The 18,630-nt window shown below is 47.0% G+C and overlaps 1 protein-coding gene across 9 annotated transcripts in view; it reads left to right on the forward strand.

Moving 5' to 3' along the window:
* The window catches only part of SMG6 (SMG6 nonsense mediated mRNA decay factor), a 235,208-nt gene that overhangs the window by 93,794 nt on the left and 122,784 nt on the right, over positions 1–18,630 (forward strand). For 8 of the 9 annotated variants that reach the window (XR_004523957.2, XM_033848080.2, XM_073797406.1 and 5 more), the window contains 2 exons: positions 4,832–4,948; positions 13,399–13,567. Coding sequence is in view for 8 of the 9 variants with exons in the window: in XM_033848080.2 (XP_033703971.1) it covers positions 4,832–4,948; positions 13,399–13,567 (286 nt within the window). In the remaining variant the exon portion in view is untranslated. Of the gene's footprint in view, positions 1–4,831; positions 4,949–13,398; positions 13,568–15,365; positions 15,410–18,630 lie in introns of those variants that run through there. The other variant, XM_033848082.2, reaches the window with a different exon arrangement.

Consider the following 18,630-nt stretch of genomic DNA (forward strand, 5'->3'; position numbering starts at 1 on the left):
CTTATTTCCACCTTCCTATGGCATGTAATAATACATTGTCTTGAATTACAGCTCTTCGGGTGTTTGTGTATTCTTCCTGTCTTCCTCATTAGAATATCATCTTCTCATGGACGGTATCCTGTTTTCCTTTACATCCTCCACAATTGGGCTAAATAAACAACTTTGGAATTAGTCGGAGAGGTCACTTTGTTAGGAGGTTGGGATTTCCTTTGCCCCGACATCTACCCGCTAAAAGAAGTCAGAGTTTTATAATCCTAGAAAATCCAAAAGGAGTAGGGGCTCTTAGGGAAGAAACATTACCTTCCATGTTCCTTTGTCTTGTCTCAGACGTACGTTGTTCAGGGATATGTCATGGATTGCCTTCCACCCAGTCAGCCTGTGTTCTGCCAATGTGCATGAATAATTTGCTTGGGTGTATTGGTGCCTGATTTTTCTGACTCATTCATTCTCCTCCTTGGGCAATAAAATGATGCCCTGATGGCCTGGACATCTCTGCTTTTGCTGTGAGATTTTTGTATGGTTCCTATGAAACGACTGCTTCTTCCACCTCCCTTTCAGCCAGCAGCTGCCACAGGGAACTCTGTGGCTCACACAGCAGCAGTCGAAAGATGCTCTCACTGCCCACTTCCTGTAGACAAGGAGGTTTTGGTGGGCTGCTCAGGAACAGTGCCAGCTCTGTGTCTGACTGGTGACTGACTCATGAGAAAAGCAGCCTCATGTCTGAAAGATAAGAGCCAACAAATCGCCTCCAGGTGGTGTTAGTTTGGAGGTGACTGACCATTCATTTCCTCTCTCTGGGAGGAGCCGGTGGGGACGGAATCAGTGAATAAGTGGTCTTGCCTGCATTTTTCTCCGGCTATTAGTGAAGCAGCTGAGCAAATGGTTGGTTCTCTCTGCTGGAGTGGCGAGTTGGACCCCAGTGCCTTCGGGATGCCTTCTGCGGCTGTCAGGGTAGCAGACTTATGTGTCATCCATCCTGTGTCTTCCCTTCATTACTCTTCTCATTCTCTTGCTAGGAAGTTGGCTGTGTGCACCAGGCGAACCCTGCTTGTTCCCTTGCTGCCAGGTTTCTCTGTGACCCGGCAAACCTCGTCCCTACTGATTTGGTGTCCTCCAGATCTCTCCGTGACCCAGGCGTTGATCAGAAGCAGTGGTTCTGAACCACTGTCCCTTGGCTGGACTCGGTGGGTCCGGGCAGGTGGGCCTGCCTCTCCTGCCGTCCTCTTCCCTCTCCCCCCTCCTGCCTCGCTCCCATTTCCTGCAGGAGGACGCTCTGCCATCCTGGAGCCGTCAAGCACAGCTTTGCTTTGGCAGCACCGTCGCGCACACACTGGTGGGAGAGGGGACGTGTTTATCACTTTTCCTGGAGATTATCTGTTTAAGCACTTCTCTGACAGTTACAATAACAAGGGCAGTGTGTTGTGTTTCCCAGCAGAAGGACACTTGCTGTTGAAAGATGTATAGCACTAATTAGAAATACATAACATCCGGCCACATGGCAGCCTTCTCCCGGCCGCTCCATTTCCTGATTTCATACAACTTTGACGACAGTTGGTTTATGTTTTCCATGAATATGTTCTCAGAAAAATGAGAAGGTCTCCCTGTTACATAGGAGCGGGAAGAGTGTTTCTGCTTGAGCAGGTATTTGGCCAGAGGAATAGTGGGAGATGTGGTCACCTGCCCATCTGAGAGCATGTGGGAAGGGGCAGAACCAAGTTCAGACTTCAGGTGACTTTCTTGGTAAGAAATATTTCCATCTGACTTCCTTAGCCAGAACCATCCCCCTACACCCTTGAGCAAGCCTGCTTTTGGAAAGAAGGGAAAAGGCTGTTTCACAATGTTAATGAGTTCCTCAGTTCATGTCAGGCTCCAGCTACCTGACACAAAGCCAGAGGAACCCAGGCAAATACCAAGGCGAACAATGCTTTTTCCTTCCCCACCCCACATCACGTGTTGGCCTGGCCCAGCCCGCTCTAGGGATATATACGGGCATCTGTAAGACCGGGACCAGTTTCCTAACCTTAGAGTGGGCGGACCTGGGAATCTGGATGCTGTTTTACTGCCCACTTGCATAAGCCTGGGTACGTCTCAAGGGCTGGCATCTTACAGCTTTTAGTCCACAGAAGCCTAAGTGAAGCACAGAGCATCTCCTGAAGATACCATAGCACTTAATACATTTCTCCCTGGAGGCACTGGGTCTGAGTTGCCATGGTTACTGGGGGTAAATAAACCGTTTGCAAGGTCCTAAGATTGCAGGGATCCTGTCTTATTTGTAGCTTTGTTCTTCAGCACAGGGTCGAGGACACTGTAGATGCTCAGTGCCTGTGGTACCACTGAGCCTTGGAGGAGGGCAGGCCTTCCAGAAAGTGCTCTGTACGAAGAGTTGACGGAGACCCAGGCGTTCTGACCCCCAGATAGCTGTGATATCACCACCTGCTTGATCAGAGCAGAACAGCTTACTGATTTGTACCTCCCCATCAGTCAAACCAGAACACAGCAGGGAGTGCTGTCAGGCCCTTCCTGGGGAGATGGAGGGGTGGGGGTGGGTGGGTGAAGGGTTGAGGTGACATAACGATGGCCAAGAGCAGAGCAGTCATGAAGCTACCTTTTAGCTGCTGCCCTGAGAGGTAGTTGAGCCCTTCCAGACACAGCAGAGAGGCTCCAGTTGTCACTTCCCCACCTGGTTCCCAGACCTTATTGCAAGAAGCTTTAAAAAGGCGCCAGCCTGGACTCCCCAGAGGCCTCAGTGTCATTGTTCTTAAGCAGTTAGTTCTCCCCCTTGAGCCCTAGCCCTGTGCACTCTGAGAAGGAGTCTAACCTGAGGTTGATGTTCATCATAAAAATAGAAATGGTCTTGGTGAAAGTAATCTCCCTTTGCCCCATCTTATCCTTATCGAGGCTGATGAGCGTGTCTTCTTGTAGTCTTGGGCTTCTGCCAGTCCTTGGAGCTAAGATACCCCCCTCCATCCCTTCTGAGGGCCTTCTATGTGCAGGTGACTTCTGCCTAAGATGCCCAGTTGATGAGGGGACACTAATGTGTACTCAGTGTGTCAACTACCAGGATGTGGCCTCTACTCCTCCTCTCCTAGTTCCCTCTGTTATGGACTTATTCTCCCATTCTGGGATTTGTTGCTAATTAGAGGCAGGCTGCTGGCAGTGCTTGGCAGGGGCCTGGGCTGAGCTGGGGTGGTACAGACAGTCCTGTTGCCTATAGTAAGGGTGGAGGAGAGCAGTTGGCAACTTTTCCTTGGGATGGCTTACACATCTTCCCCTTCCCTACTTTCCATCCTCCCTGCGCTTTGTTCTTAGCTGCTTGTTTTTTGTCTCTCTAGCACAGGGTTAGGGCCTTACCGGAAGAAGAATGAGACTGGTGATCTATTCTAATCACATGGCTTGTTACCACTTCCTTACTGCCTGCCGCAGTTGACCTGGAAAGTTAGAGGGTGACATTTGGGACCACTGGGCATCTGGAAAGATGGTAGGAAAGCCACTATAGAAGAGTTGCTACACTGATGCTATTCATATGTTGGGACCTTCTGAACAGCAGCCCTTTCCTTCTCACCCCCAGGGCTTTCTGAAGTGGTTTGGGGCTGGCTTTGCATACTCCAGTCATGTTTGCTCCTGTGGCCAAGACGGTTAGGAATAACTGTGGTTGTGTAGCATCTCCTGGAGTAAAGACTTCAATTAGGCCCCACTGGAAAGATGAGTATCAATGAGGGGAGAGGCAGGAGGGCTCCCCCTTGGCTACTGAGGTTAAAATGCAAGCAGGGACAGAGATCAAACATGTGGCTAATCATCCGTTTAACACCTGGAGATTCTGGGAGTTCTCCTGTATTCAGACAGAAGGAATTAACAGCTCAGCTGCTGCCAAAGCAAGCGAGCCTGGCCCCCGATTCCGTCTCCTGTGCGTATAGGGTGTCTCCTGCGCTGAGGCTGCAGGCTGGACTGCTGCCTTCTGTTTGTCGCCTGTTTCTCTCAAGTCTGGATGATGTGCCTATCAGGGAGGGCCACGGACAAGGGGCAGGTACAGGCAGTGGTTTGAAGGTGTGTATGTAGCTCCCGCTAAAGAATAGCCCTGGCCACCACCAAGGTGGCTCCTTTCCCTGACCTGCAGCCAGAGGGAAGTTGGGCAGGCTGAGAGAGTCAGGGGGTAGGGTGCTAGTACTGGAAACCAGATTTATTTCTTAGCCCTAGCGGAGAGAACTTGTGAAAGTTAAAGCTAACGCTGATGAGGTGCTTATCATGTGCCACGCACTGTCCTATATAAAGTTAACTCATGCGGTGAAAAGAGGTTATTTGTTTCATGTGTGTTCTCTGAGGAGGAGGAACAGAGAGAAGGTGAGGATGGAACCAAAGCTTGGTGATTCAAGAAGATAACTTTTAAATGTGTATTTTTCTGATCTTAATTGGTGATTGTATTCCCGCTGTGTATACATTAGAGAGACTGAGTTAATTAAATATGACTTCTTGTTGCTGTTGCTTCACATCCTCAGCAGGCAGCTAAAGGCAGAGAGCATGCAGGTGTGGCTCAGGCTGCTCACCTTGGGGTAGCTGATCCTGGGGAAGTGATGTGATACAGAATTTACACAAGTGAGCCTTATAATACCTTATTGAGTGCTTACCCACAGGCCGGTCATCATGGTAAGTGCTTCACGTGCATTACTTTATTTAGCCTTTCGACTACCCTTTGAGAGAGGGAATATTACAACACCAGTCTTAGATGAAGGGCAAGGAGCTCGGTGATACAAGCAAGGACTTGCACCTAGTAAGGTAGGGAAGAGGAGCCCTTGGCCCCCAGGATACTGATGGACTTCCCTTTGCTCCTGCTCAGACTGCTTCTCGGAGGAGTGTCGCTCTGTGATCCAGGAGCAAGCCGCAGCCCTGGGCCTGGCCATGTTTTCTCTCCTGGTGCAGCGCTGCACCGACTTACTGAAGGAATCAGCCAAAGGTAAGCAGATGAGGGGCCCTGACTGGTGGACGTCCCAGCTCCTGGGTCCTGCCCAGACAAGCTCAAAATGCCACACTGCTTTCTCTGCGTCTTCTCCCTCTACTGCAGGCTTCCTTTTGCCCACCTAACTAGTCCCATTTCCTCTATGGCTCTCTTTCCTCCTTGTAGAAAGGAGAGGAGCCCTCTTTCCTCCTCTCTCTCTTTTCACCTTTAATAGTTAGAATTTTCAATGTACCTCTGAACTACTGCATGTTCCTGCAACTTAAAAAAAAAAAAGAAAGAAAAATGAGTTTCCCTTGGTGTTCATAATCCATGTTTTGGTTTTCCCCTCTATCTGTATGTCCCTGTTTGTCAGATACCTGGTGGGGGCTATAACCACTGTGGACCAGCCATCTCGGTAGACTCACTGGACCAGAGCAGGGGTTCTTTTTAGCCCTTTGAGCAGTGTCCCCTTATCCGTTAAGGCTGCCCTTAGAATTCCAAGCCTGATTGCTGAGCCGTGTAAGGTAGGTCTGAAGGGCATACCTTTCTTTCAGCTTCTGGATTAGTTTTGATGAGTGGTGAGGCCCGTCTGTTGTTCCCCTGCCACATCAGCTTTTTTTTTTTAATTTTTAAATTTAATCTAATTAATTTTTTTATACAGCAGGTTCTTATTAGTTATCCATTTTATACACATCAGTGTATACATGTCAATCCCAATCTCCCAATTCATCCCACCACCACCACCACCCCCACCTCCACTTTCCCCCCCTTGGTGTCCATATGTTTGTTCCGTACATCTGTGTGTCTATTTCTGCCCTGCAAACTGGTTCATCTGTACCATTTTTCTAGGTTCCACATATATGCGTTAATACACGATATTTGTTTTTCTCTTTCTGACTTACTTCACTCTGTATGACAGTCTCTACATCCATCCAGGTCTCTACAAATGACCCAATTTCGTTCCTTTTTATGGCTCAGTAATATTCCATTGTATATATGTACCACATCTTCTTTATCCATTCGTCTGTCGATGGGCATTTAGATTGCTTCCATGTCCTGGCTATTGTCAATAGTGCTGCAATGAACACTGGGGTGCATGTGTCTCTTTTTTTTATATGTATAAATTATTTATTTTATTTTTGGCTTTTGGCTGTGTTGCATCTTCGTTGCTGTGCACAGGCTTTCTCTAGTTGCGCTGAGCGGGGGCTACTCTTTGTTGTGGTGCGCCGACTCCTCGTTGTGGCTTCTCTTGTTGCGGAGCATGGGCTCTAGGCGCGCAGGCTTCAGTAGTTGTGGCACGTGGGCTCAGTAGTTGTGGCACGTGGGCTCTAGAGCTCAGGCTCAGTAGTTGTGGCGCACAGGCTTAGTTGCTCCGCAGCATGTGGGATCTTCCCGGGCCAGGGCTCGAACCAGTGTCCCTTGCATTGACAGGCAGATTCTTAACCACTGCACCACCAGGGAAGCCCACATGTGCCTTTTTGAATTATGGTTTTCTCTGGGAATATGCCCAGTAGTGGGATTGCTGGGTCATATGGTAATTCTATTTTTAGTTCTTTTTTTTTTTTTTCTTTTTTTGCGGTACGCGGGCCTCTCACCGCTGCGGCCTCTCCCGTTGCAGAGCACAAGCTCCGGACGCGCAGGCTCAGCGGCCATGGCTCACGGGCCCAGCCGCTCCGCGGCAGGTGGGATCTTCCCGGACCGGGGCATGAACCTGCGTCCCCTGCATCGGCAGGCGGACTCTCAACCCCCGCGCCACCAGGGAAGCCCTATTTTTAGTTTTCTAAGGAACCTCCATACTGTTCTCCATAGTGGCTGTATCAATTTACATTCCCACCAGCAATGCAAGAGGGTTCCCTTTTCTCCACACTCTCTCCAGCATTTGTTGTTTGTAGATTTTATGATGATGCCCATTCTAACCGGTGTGAGGTGATACCTCATTGTAGTTTTGATTTGCATTTCTGTAATAATTAGTGATGTTGAGCAGCTTTTCATGTGCTTCTTGGCCATCTGTATGTCTTCTTTGGAGAAATGTCTACTTAGGTCTTCTGCCCATTTTTCGATTGGGTTGTTTGTTTTTTTAATATTGAGCTGCATGAGCTGTTTATATATTTTGGAGATTAATCCTTTGTCCGTTGATTCGTTTGCAAATATTTTCTCCCATACTGAGTGTTGTCTTTTTGTCTTGTTTGTAGTTTCCTTTGCTTTGCAAAAGCTTTTAAGTTTCATTAGGTCCCATTTGTTTATTTTTGTTTTTATTTCCATTACTCTAGGAGGTGGATCAAAAAAGATCTTGCTGTGATTTATGTCCAAGAGTGTTCTTCCTGTGTTTTCCTCTAAGAAGAGTTTTATAGTGTCCGGTCTTACATTTAGGTCTCTAATCCATTTTGAGTTTATTTTTGTGTATGGTGTTAGGGAGTGTTCTAATTTCATTCTTTTACATGGAGCTGTCCAGTTTTCCCAGCACCACTTATTGAAGAAACGGTCTTTTCTCCACTGTATATCCTTGTCTCCTTTGTCATAGATTAGTTGACCATAGGTGCGTGGGTTTATCTCTGGGCTTTCTATCCTGTTCCATTGATCTATATTTCTGTTTTTGTGCCAGTACCATATTGTCTTGATTACTGTAGCTTTGTAGTATAGTCTGGAGTCAGGCAGTCTGATTCCTCCAGGTCCGTTTTTTTCCCTGAAGACTGCTTTGACTATTTGGGGTCTTTTGTGTCTCCATACAAATTTTAAGGTTTCTTGTTCTAGTTCTGTAAAAAATGCCACTGGTAGTGTGATAGGGATTGCATTGAATCTGTAGATTGCTTTGGGTAGCATAGTCATTTTCACAATATTGATTCTTAAAATCCAAGAACATGGTATATCTCTCCATCTGTTTGTATCATCTTTGATTTCTTTCATCAGTGTCTTACAGTTTTCTGAGTACAGGTCTTTTACCTCCTCAGGTAGGTTTATTCCTAGGTATTTTATTCTTTTTATTGCAATGGTGAATGGGATTGTTTCCTTAATTTCTCTTTCTGATCTTTCATTGTTGGTGTATAGGAATGCAAGAGATTTCTGTGCATTAATTTTATATCCTGCAACCTTACCAAATTCATTGATTAGCTATAGTAGTTTTCTGGTGGCATCTTTAGGATTTTCTATGTATAGTATCATGTCATCTGCAAACAGTGACAGTTTCACTACTCTTTTCCAATTTGTATTCCTTTTATTTCTTTTTCCTCTCTGATTGCTGTGGCTAGGACTTCCAAAACTATGTTGAATAAGAGTGGTGAGAGTGGACATCCTTGTCTTGTTCCTGATCTTAGAGGAAATGCTTTCAGTTTTTCACCACAGAGGATGATGTTTGCTGTGGGTTTGTCATATATGGCCTTTATTATGTTGAGGTAGGTTCCCTCTGTGCCCACCTTCTGGAGAGTTTTTATCATAAATGGGTATTGAATTTTGTCAAAAGCTTTTTCTACATCTATTGAGATGATCATATGGTTTTTATTCTTCAATTTGTTAATATGGTGTATCACACTGATTGTTTTGCATATATTGAAGAATCCTTGCATCCCTGGGATAAATCCCACTTGATCATGGTGTATGATCCTTTGAATGTGTTGTTGGATTCTGTTTGCTAGTATTTTGTTGAGGATTTCTGCATCTATATTCATCAGTGATCTGTAATTTTCTATTTTTATAGTATCTTTGTCTGGTTTTGGTATCAGGGTGATGGTGGCCTCGTAGAATGAGTTTGGGAGTGTTCCTTGCTCTGCAATTTTTTGGAAGAGTTTGAGAAATATCTGTGTTAGCTCTTCTCTAAATGTTTGATGGAATTCACCTGTGAAGCCATCTAGTCCTGGACTTTTGTTTGTTGGAAGATTTTTAATCACAGTTTCAATTTCATTACTTGTGATTGGTCTGTTCATATTTTCTATTTCTTCCTGGTTCAGTCTTGGAACTTTATACCTTTCTAAGAATTTGTCCATTTCTTCCAGGTTGTCCATTTCACTGGCATAGCGTTGCTTGTAGTAGTCTCTTATGATGCTTTGTATTTCTGTGGTGTCTGTTGTAACTTCTCCTTTTTCATTTCTAATTTTATTGATTTGAGTCCTCTCCCTCTTTTTCTTGATGAGTGTGGCTGAAGGTTTAGCAATTTTGTTTATCTTCTCAAAGTACCAGCTTTTAGTTTTATTGATGTCTGCTATTGTTTTCTTTGTTTCTATTTCATTTATCTCTGTTCTGATCTTTATTTCTTTCCTTCCCTTCTACTAACTTCGGGTTTTGTTTGTTCTTCTTTCTCCAGTTCCTTTAGATGTAAGGTTAGATGGTTCATTTGAGATTTTTCTTGTTTCTTGAGATAGGCTTGTATTGGTATAAACTTCCCTCTTAGAACTGCTTTTGCTACATCCCATAGGTTTTGGATTGTCATGTTTTTGTTGTAATTTCTCTCTAGGTATTTTTTGATTTCCTCTGATTTTTTCAGTGATCTCTTGGTTATTTAGTAACGTATTGTTTAGCCTCAATGTGTTTGTGTTTTTTATGTTTTTTTCCCTGTAATTGATTTTTAACCTGATAGCATTGTGGTCGGAAAAGATACTTGATACGATTTCGGTTTTCTTAAATTTACCGAGGCTTGATTTATGACCCAAGATGTGATCTATCCTGGAGAATGTTCTGTGTGCACTTGAGAAGAAAGTGTAATCTGCTGTTTTTGGATGGAATGTCCTATAAATATCTATTAAATCTATCTAGTTTATTGTGTCATTTAAAACTTGTGTTCCCTTATTAATTTTCTGTCTAGATGATCTGTCCATTGGTGGCAGTGAGGTGTTAAAGTCTCCCACTATTATTGTGTTAGTGTTGATTTCCTCTTTTATAGCTGTTAGCAGCTGCCTTATGTATTGAGGTGCTCCTATGTTAGGTGCATGTATTTTTATAATTGTTATATCTTCTTCTTGGATTGATCCCTTGATCATTATGTAGTGTCCTTCTTGTCTCTTGTAACATTCTTTATTTTAAAGTTTATTTTACGAGTCTTGCTACTTCAGCTTCCTTTTGATTTCCATTTGCACGGAATATCTTTTTCCATCCCCTCACTTTCAGTCTGTACATGTCCCTAGGTGTGAAGTGGGTCTCTTGTAGATAGCATATGTATGGGTCTTGTTTTTGTGTCCATTCAGCGAGCCTGTGTCTTTCGGTTGGAGCATTTAATCCATTCACGTTTGAGGTAATTATCAATATGTATGTTCCTATTACCATTTTCTTAATTGTTATGCATTTGTTTTTGTTGGTCCTTTCCTTCTCTTGTGTTTCCCACTTAGAGAAGTTCCTTTAGCATTTGTTGTAGAGCTGGTTTGGTGGTGCTGAATTCTCGTAGCTTTTGCTTGTCTGTAAAGCTTTTGATTTCTCCATTGAATCTGAATGAGATCCTTGCCAGGTAGAGTAATCTTGGTTGTAGGTTCTTCCCTTTCATCACTTTAAATATATCATGCCACTCCCTTCTGGCTTGTAGAGTTTCTGCTGAGAAATCAGCTGTTAACCTTATGGGAGTTCCCTTGTGTGTTATTTGTCGTTTTTCCCTTGTTGCTTTCAATAATTTTTCTTTGTCTTTATTTTTTGTCAATTTGATTACTATGTGTCTCGGCGTGTTTCTCCTTGGGTTTATCCTGCCTGGTACTCTGCGCTTCCTGGACTTGGGTGGCTATTTCCTTTCCCATGTTAGCGAAGTTTTCGACTATAATCTCTTCAAATATTTTCTTGGGTCCTTTCTCTCCCTCTTCTCCTTCTGGGACCCCTATAATGTGAATGTTGTTGCATTTAATGTTGTCCCAGAGGTCTCTTAGGCTGTCTTCATTTCTTTTCATTCTTTTTTCTTTATTCTGTTCTGCAGCAGTGAATTCCACCATTCTGTCTTCCAGGTCACTTATCCGTTCTTCTGCCTCAGTTATTCTGCTATTGATGCCTTCTGGTGTATTTTTCATTTCAGTTATTGTATTGTTCATCTCTGTTTGTTTGTTCTTTAATTCTTCTAGGTCTTCATCTCTTGCATCTTCTTGATCTTTGCCTCCATTCTTTTTCTGAGGTCCTGGATCATCTTCACTGTCATTATTCTTTTTCTGGAAGGTTGCCTATCTCCACTTCAGGTAGTTGTTTTTCTGGGGTTTTATCTTGTTCCTTCATCTGGTACGTAGCCCTCTGCCTTTTCATCTTGTCTATCTTTCTATGAATGTGGTTTTCCACAGGCTGCAGGATTGTAGTTCTTGCTTCTGCTGTCTGTCCTCTGTTGGATGAGGCTATCTAAGAGGCTTGTGCAAGCTTCCTGATGGGGGGCACTGGTGGTGGGTAGAGCTGTCTGTTGCTCTGGTGGGCAGAGCTCAGTAAAACTTTAATCCGCTTGTCTGCTGATGGGTGGGGCTGGGTTCCCTCCCTGTTGGTTGTTTGGCCTGAGGCTACCCAGCACTGGAGCCTAACGGCTCTTTGGTGGGCTAATGGCGGACTCTGGGAGGGCTCAACCAAGGAGTACTTCCCAGAAGAACTTCTGCTGCCAGTGTCCTTGTCCCCACGGTGAGCCACCCCCCCCACCCCCGCCTCTGCAGGAGATCCTCCAACACAGGCAGGTAGGTCTGTTTCAGTCTCCTATGGGGTCACTGCTCCTTCCCCTGGGTCCCTATGCACACACTACTTTGTGGGTGCCCTCCAAGAGTGGAGTCTCTGTTTCCCCCAGTTCTGTAGAAGTCCTGCAGTCAAATCCCACTAGCCTTCAAAATCTCATTCTCTAGGAATTCCTTCTCCTGTTGCCAGACCCCCAGGTTGGGAAGCCTGACGTGGGGCTCAGAACCTTCACTCCAGTGGGTGGACTTCTGTGGTATAAGTGTTCTCCAGTTTGTGAGTCACCCGCCCAACCGTTATGGGACTTGATTTTATTGTGATTGTGCCCCTCCTACCATCTCATTTCGGCTTCTCCTTTGTCTTTGGATGTGGGGTATCTTTTTTGGTGAGTTCCAGTGTCTTCCTGTTGATGATTGTTCAGCAGTTAGTTGTGATTCCGGTGCTCTTGCCAGAGGGGGTGAGTGCACGTCCTTCTACCCTGCCGTCTTGAACCCCGCATCAGCTTTTGTGAATGCCTCTAGCCTCCGGGACTGCCTGTTTTTTGGAGGGATGGTAGGGGTAACTATTTGGAAACAATTTCAAATTTATAGAAGAGTTGCAAGAATAATACTAACAGCTCTCTTACATACCCTTCACCCAGATTCCCTAATTGATAACATTTTACCATATTTGCTTTAAGTTCTCTCTCTTTCCACACACACACCTATACCTAATGGTTATTGTTATTTATTTTTAAAATTTATTTATTTAATTTTATTTTTGGCTGTGTTGGATCTTTGTTGCTGTGCGTGGGCTTTCTCTAGTTGTGGCGAACGGGGGCTACTCTTTGTTGTGGTGCACGGGCTTCTTGTTGCAGAGCACGGGCTCTAGGTGTGTGGGCTTTAGTAGTTGCAGCATGCAGGCTCAGTAGTTGTGGCTCACGGGCTCTGGAGGGCCGGCTCAGTAGTCGTGGCTCATGGACTCCGGAGGGCTGGCTCAGTAGTTGTGGCACACGGGCTTAGTTGCTCCGCGGCATGTGGGATCTTCCCGGACCAGGGCTCGAACCCGTGTCCCCTGCATTGGCAGGTGGAATCTTAACCACTGTGCCACCAGGGAAGTCCCTGTTATTTTTTTTTTTTATGAACCATTTGATTGTAAGTTACGGACATGGTAGCTTTTTCTCCCCAAATACTTGACTGTGTATTTCCTAGTCATGAGGACATTCTCTTATATCACAGTACTCTTATCACAATCAGGAAGCCAGCATTGATACAGTACTATTATTGAATCTACAGGCCTTATTGAGTTTGTACCAGTTGTCCCAAAAAGAATTTGAAGAAAAAAGTTTCTTTCTGGTCTAGGATCCATTCCAAGATCCCACTTTGCATTTAGATGTCATGTCTCTTTAGTCTCCTGCAATCTGGAATGGTTTTTCTGTCTTCCTTTGTCCTTCATGGTCTTAACATTTTTGAAGTGTAGAGGAGATTTACTTTGTAGAACGCCCTAAAATTTGGGTTTCTCTGATATGTCCTCACCATCAAATTCAGGTCGTACAGTTTGGGCATGAACCCTGGTGCCATCTCAGGACTGTGCTGGAGGGAGGCTAAGAGTGGGTGGGGGCAGGGGCTGGAGGCCAGGGTAGCCGCTACAGCCAGGCCACAGGTGGAGCAGAGACAGCTGTCTGCAGGGCGGACCCGGTGCCCTGGTTCTCTCTCTGTCCTGCTTTGCGGAATCCTCTCAGTTGCTGGCACTTGCTCTTCGCCTCTGGGCCCAGCTCTCCTGTGGACTTGGCCTCCCTTCCCTAAGAGCTTGCTGCCGACCCAGTGCCCCAGGCCTCACTCGGGGGCCGCAGCAGGCCTAGGCCCAGTTCTCACCCTTTGCCTCTGCAGCTCAGCTGTCCTCTCCTGAGGAGGAGGAGGATCAAGATGACATCAAGGTGTCTTCCTTCGTCCCCGACCTGAAGGAACTGCTCCCCAGTGTGAAAGTCTGGTCGGACTGGATGCTCGGCTATCCAGACACCTGGAATCCTCCGCCCACATCCCTGGATCTGCCCTCACAGTGAGTCAGCCTTGCCCACCCGTGTGCCCACAGCCCCCATCCCGCAGCCCGCTTGTGTCTGTCTTCCCTCTTCATTTGAACTTGGGGTTTCCCCTTCCCTGACGCCCTCCTCGTCCTCTGACGTATTGGGTTGTTTCTGCCTGTTCTCCAGCCTGTTGCTCCTCCTCTCAGTCTCTCTTTCTCTCACACCATAGCTTGCTCTGTTTCGTTCCTTCCCCTCGATCTTGCTAATTTTTACTGCGAACTGTTCATACTCACCGTCTCGGCAGCTGCCTGCTGAGTCTGGGTGGGTGTCAGTCAGTGTGTGTGAGAGACTTGGTTTCTTTCTCTCCCTTTTAGTCTATCTCTGTGCATCTCTCAGGCTCTTGCTGCTTCTCGTGCTGTCCTGCGCGCTCTGTCTCCTTGCCTTCCTCTCACGACGTTGTAGTATGTGGGGAATGGTGAGAGCATGCACCCCTCTCTCCCACTCACTTCGTCCCTGTCCCCGCAGCACATCCCGCCCCCTCTCCCTGTCTCTTTGTGTTGATGTGGGATGTGTTGGTCTGGGGAGTATGTGTGTCTGCTGGGTGTTTCTCTGTAGATCTTTTTGTTTGTCCATATGACATGTGGTAAAATATATATATGTGGCAAAGTTTGCCATCTTACCCATTTTTAAGCATACAGTCAGTGGCATGGTACATTCACGTTGCTGTGCAGCCAGGTAGGGCTATGTCTTGTGTTTGTAGCGATGTGTGAGTTGTAGATCTGCGTGTGCCTGTTTGGGTCTGGTTGTCTATGTGTGTCTGGTTGTGTGTGTCTGAGTGTGAGAGTGTGTGAGTGTGTGTGTGTGTGTGTGTGTGTGTGTGTGTGTGTGTGTGTGTCCGTCCCCGGGGATTTGTCTATCGAAGGCTCTTTTTTTTTTTTTTGCGGTACGCGGGCCTCTCACTGCTGTGGCCTCTCCCGTTGCGGAGCACAGGCTCCGGACGCGCAGGCTCAGCGGCCATGGCTCACGGGCCCAGCCGCTCCGCAGCATGTGGGATCTTCCCGGACCAGGGCACGAACCCGCGTCCCCTGCATCGGCAGGCGGACTCTCAACCACTGCGCCACCAGGGAAGCCCTATCGAAGGCTCTTTTGATGTGCCTTTCCATGTCTGTCTATGTATGTGGGTCCATGTGCTGTGTCCATATCTGTGTCTGCGTCTCTGTCTATCCTGGTGTGTGGATCTCTTTACAGGGTTCCTGTGTCCCCGTGAGGAATCTCTTTCACTGTGTGTCTGTCTCCATGTCTCTGTGTTCATATATATGTCTATGTCTGATTCTTGGGCCATGTCAGTCCATGTCTGCTTCGGTCCTGTCCATGTCTCTCTGCGTGTGGCTGTGTCCTGTGGGAGTGTTTGTATATGTTCCTGAATGTCTGTGCCCAGGACTGCCTGTGTCCGTGTCCATATTTGTCTGTGAGTATGTCTCTGTGTGTCAGTCTAGGTCTCTCTGTTGGGGGCAGGGGATTTCTGTATATGTGGATGCAGGGGCTGCCTCGCCTGTGTCTCCCTGCCTGCCTCTGCCTGTCCCTCCTGCCTGTCTCAGCTTGTCTTGGCTTGTCCCTGCCTGCCTCTTTGCTTGACTCTGTTTGTCTCTCTCTGCTGTCTGTGTATCTGTTTCAGGGGTCAGCAAGCTATGGCCCATGAGCTCAGAATGGTTTACATTTTTAAATGGCTGAAACAATAAAATAAAAAGAGTAAGACTTCATGCCTTGTGAAAAGTGTGTGGAAGTCCCGTTTCAGTGTCCGTGAAGTTGTGCTGGAGCCCAGCCGTGCTTGCTTGTTTACACTTGTCTATGGCTGCTTTCACACTGCAGCAGTGGAGGTGAGTAGTTGTGACAGAGGCCGTGTGGTCTGCAGAGCCAGAGCTATTTACTCTCTATCCCACCATAGAAAAAGTTTGCCAGCTCCTCATCTATATCCACGTTCCTATGTGTCTTGTTCTTCTGTACGTTAGGGTCACTGTGTGTGTGTTTGTGTTTGCGTAAGAGTGTCCTAATGTGTGTGCACGTAGGTGCCTGTTTCTGGTCAACTCTGTTGACTGTCCGTCTCTCTCCCTCCCTCTCCCTTACTCTTTCTCTCTTCCTATCTGTCTCTCCCTTGGTGTTTCTGTCTCTCTTTCTCTCTGTTTAACTTTTCCTTCTCCCTTTCTCCCCTCCCTCCATTCCTCCCTCCCCCATCTGCTGTATTGTCTCTGGCAGGTGTAGTGCACTCAGGGTTCCTTCAGGCTCTGTGTTGGGTGTATATGTGTGTGTTTGGGAACAAGCATCCACACCCAGCATCTCATCATTCTTCTCCAGTGCTCTTCCCTGGGAGGGGGAAAATACTGGACGTTGGAGGATGGATACCTAGGATGGTGCCAGTGGCATTTCTAGGGAGTGGGGAGGGGTGCTTCTCTGGGCTGGGGACCAGCCATGTGAGTCTCCCAGACTCATGGGTGACCCACAGAGGGAAGACTGCAGCAGAGATTTCTGGCCAGCAGTTAGACCCTTCTGTGTGGACTATATAGTCTGACTCTTTCCTGCATTTCCTTCGTCCCATTTCTTCCTTGCTCCTCACCCCAGGAAGCACCCCTTGACCATTAAGCCTGCCCTCCCCAGGCAGCTCTAGCTCTGTACCCATGTGAGTGATGCTCACAGCATCAAACAAATCTTTGCAGCTTTCCTGTGAACGCTTCTAGGTTTCAAAATGCACTCCAGGCTGAGGCCGCGTGAGCCAGGGTTGAGCTTGAGCTGGGGAGCTGTGGACACACAAAGGAACAGACCAATCTGCTGGCTAGGGGGCAGCTGTTTGCCAGCAGTGTTCACTGAAGAGTTAACATGTACAGCCTCAAAGTTTTCAGACCCTTAATCTAAGATGCCGACTAGGCAATTTGCAGTTTTGGAAAGAAACTGACAAGGAAGGGCTCTGCTCTCCAAGTATCTGAAGCCACTGCTTCTGAGCATGTGCAGGGGTCACGGAGTGTTCCTCCCTTCCTCTCGGGGGGTGGGGAGGCAGACCATCTGTCCCTGGAGCTTGGGCCTTCTGGGTCACCCCACCTCACAACCTTAGATATGGTCCACCCAGCCCCTGTTTGCCCATATCCTGGCCATCAGGCCTGCTAACTCTCTTCTGCGACCTGTCTCCCTTTATCCCTCCTCCCTCTCCTGCTCCCTTTGGCTTTTGTTTGGCTGAGGAAATGGAAACCTCACACAGGAAGTGCTGGGCTTCATTTGCTTGAGGTGCTGAATCTGTTTTCTCTGTGGATGCTGGAGCAAATGGCCCATTGCTGGCTCATGCGAGCTGCTGCCCATCTTTGGGCAAGGGCTCAATCTGCAGCTGGGCACGTGGTCCAAGTTACATCCATCCCCAGCTGGGCTTCACCTCCAAGGCTACAGAAAGGCAGAGAGGGTTGGGACACTCGAATCAAATTTGCTTAGTCTTTTCAGACTTTTCTGCACAAGGATAGCAAATCTGACCAAATGATATGTTGAATCTGATTGCTTAGTAAACAAGTTCCTGTAGCTGTAACTTACTTTTTGATGAGTCCAGTTTAGGCTAGAGAAGTCAGTGTGGTAGAAAATGGAGTCCCCTCCTGCACTGCCTCCCTTTGCAATCAGGATCAGCGGCTGGTTGTCTCTGGAATGCAAGTTTAAGTATAAAGGGGGGGCTCTGCCATCCTGGGGCCTGACCACAAGGCATGGTGGTTTGAGGGCTGGTGCCACTGTTGGACAGAACAAACCTGGTCTGACCACCACTGAGGGTCATCCCACCTCATAGCCTTCAGATCCAAACAGTGGAAAGTGGAATAAGAATTTACCTCCCTTCTTTCTAGTTTCTCATGTAACTGCCTAACACTCACCGAGTGAAGCTGTGGTTGAGAGATTGGCAAGGTACGGTAGGTGGTTCTTCTGTAGGTTTCAAAGTGACATCTTATACCCACTGATCTTCCATACTGTGGAGCCTTTTCTTTTAAGGCCATAGGGAATAACATACTCCAGACAGTTCTGTAGATGTCAGAACAGTCATCCCTCTGACACTCTTAAGGTCCTTGTGCTGCTCTTCATTTTGGAGGGTTTAGGAACGCTCTCAAGAGAGTAGGAAGGAAATGGCTTCCACTTAACGCCTCTCCTTTGCATGTTTTCATTGGTCTTCGCCTGCATTTGTTCTCTGCAAAGACAGATTCCTCACTGATCCTATGATAAGGTGACCAGATAGCCTACATGGTAGTTGGCTTCTCCTCCAGAAATTCCCTGCTCCCAAATTGTCTCCTTGACACATTTGGACCCTTGTTTAATCTTGCTCCCTTCATTCTCTTTCTGTCTTTCATTGTGTTACCATCTCTCCTTGCACAGTTAGTCATTTCGAAGCACCTCCACTTTTTCAGGGGAATTGTAAAGCGCATCAGTAGTCTCCTTGGTTCTCTCCCCTTTGCCCATATTCCTCTTCTTTCTGGTCAAGTTTACTTTTCCTAGGCAGTAGCCACTTAGGCACATATGGACCACTTAGAATGATGATGACAGAACTTCACTGACACTGCAGAGTGACAAGGGCAGGATTTCAGGGCTGTTTGTGCCTTCCCACAGCAGTGGCACTTAGTAGGTGTGTGTGCTGGAGTCAGCACGGAAGTACGTTGACTTCCCATTTGTATCTGTTAGGAGTCGTAATAGGATGGCTTTATATCCCAGGAGATTTTGGTGCAGAGGATTGTAGCAGGGTGTGGAAAGGTGCCTCGAGCCACTGTAAAAGGCAGTGTAGAGTGCTTTGGTCTGGTTAGAACAGACCACAGTGTTTGGAGGGGCCGTGTACTTATGGGGGTGGGGGTGGAGTGGGGAGCACAGTTTCTGTGCCAGGCCTCTTGTTAGAGGGGAGGGGCAGCTACTCCCCGCTTTACCAAGTGAGCATGAGGCAAGCTGTGAATGTCAGGTGGTGGAGAGGAGCAGAGCAACAGGCTTCCACGAGCCTAAGCATAGCCCCCTTGCTCCCCAGGACCTTTGGCAAGGCTGGGGCAGTGGGACAACCTACCTCATTGCATAGTCTCTGCTGAAGCCAAATCTTCCCTCATCT

The sequence above is a fragment of the Tursiops truncatus genome, chromosome 20, assembly GCF_011762595.2.
Source record: "Tursiops truncatus isolate mTurTru1 chromosome 20, mTurTru1.mat.Y, whole genome shotgun sequence".
Classification (NCBI taxonomy): Eukaryota; Metazoa; Chordata; class Mammalia; order Artiodactyla; family Delphinidae; genus Tursiops; species Tursiops truncatus.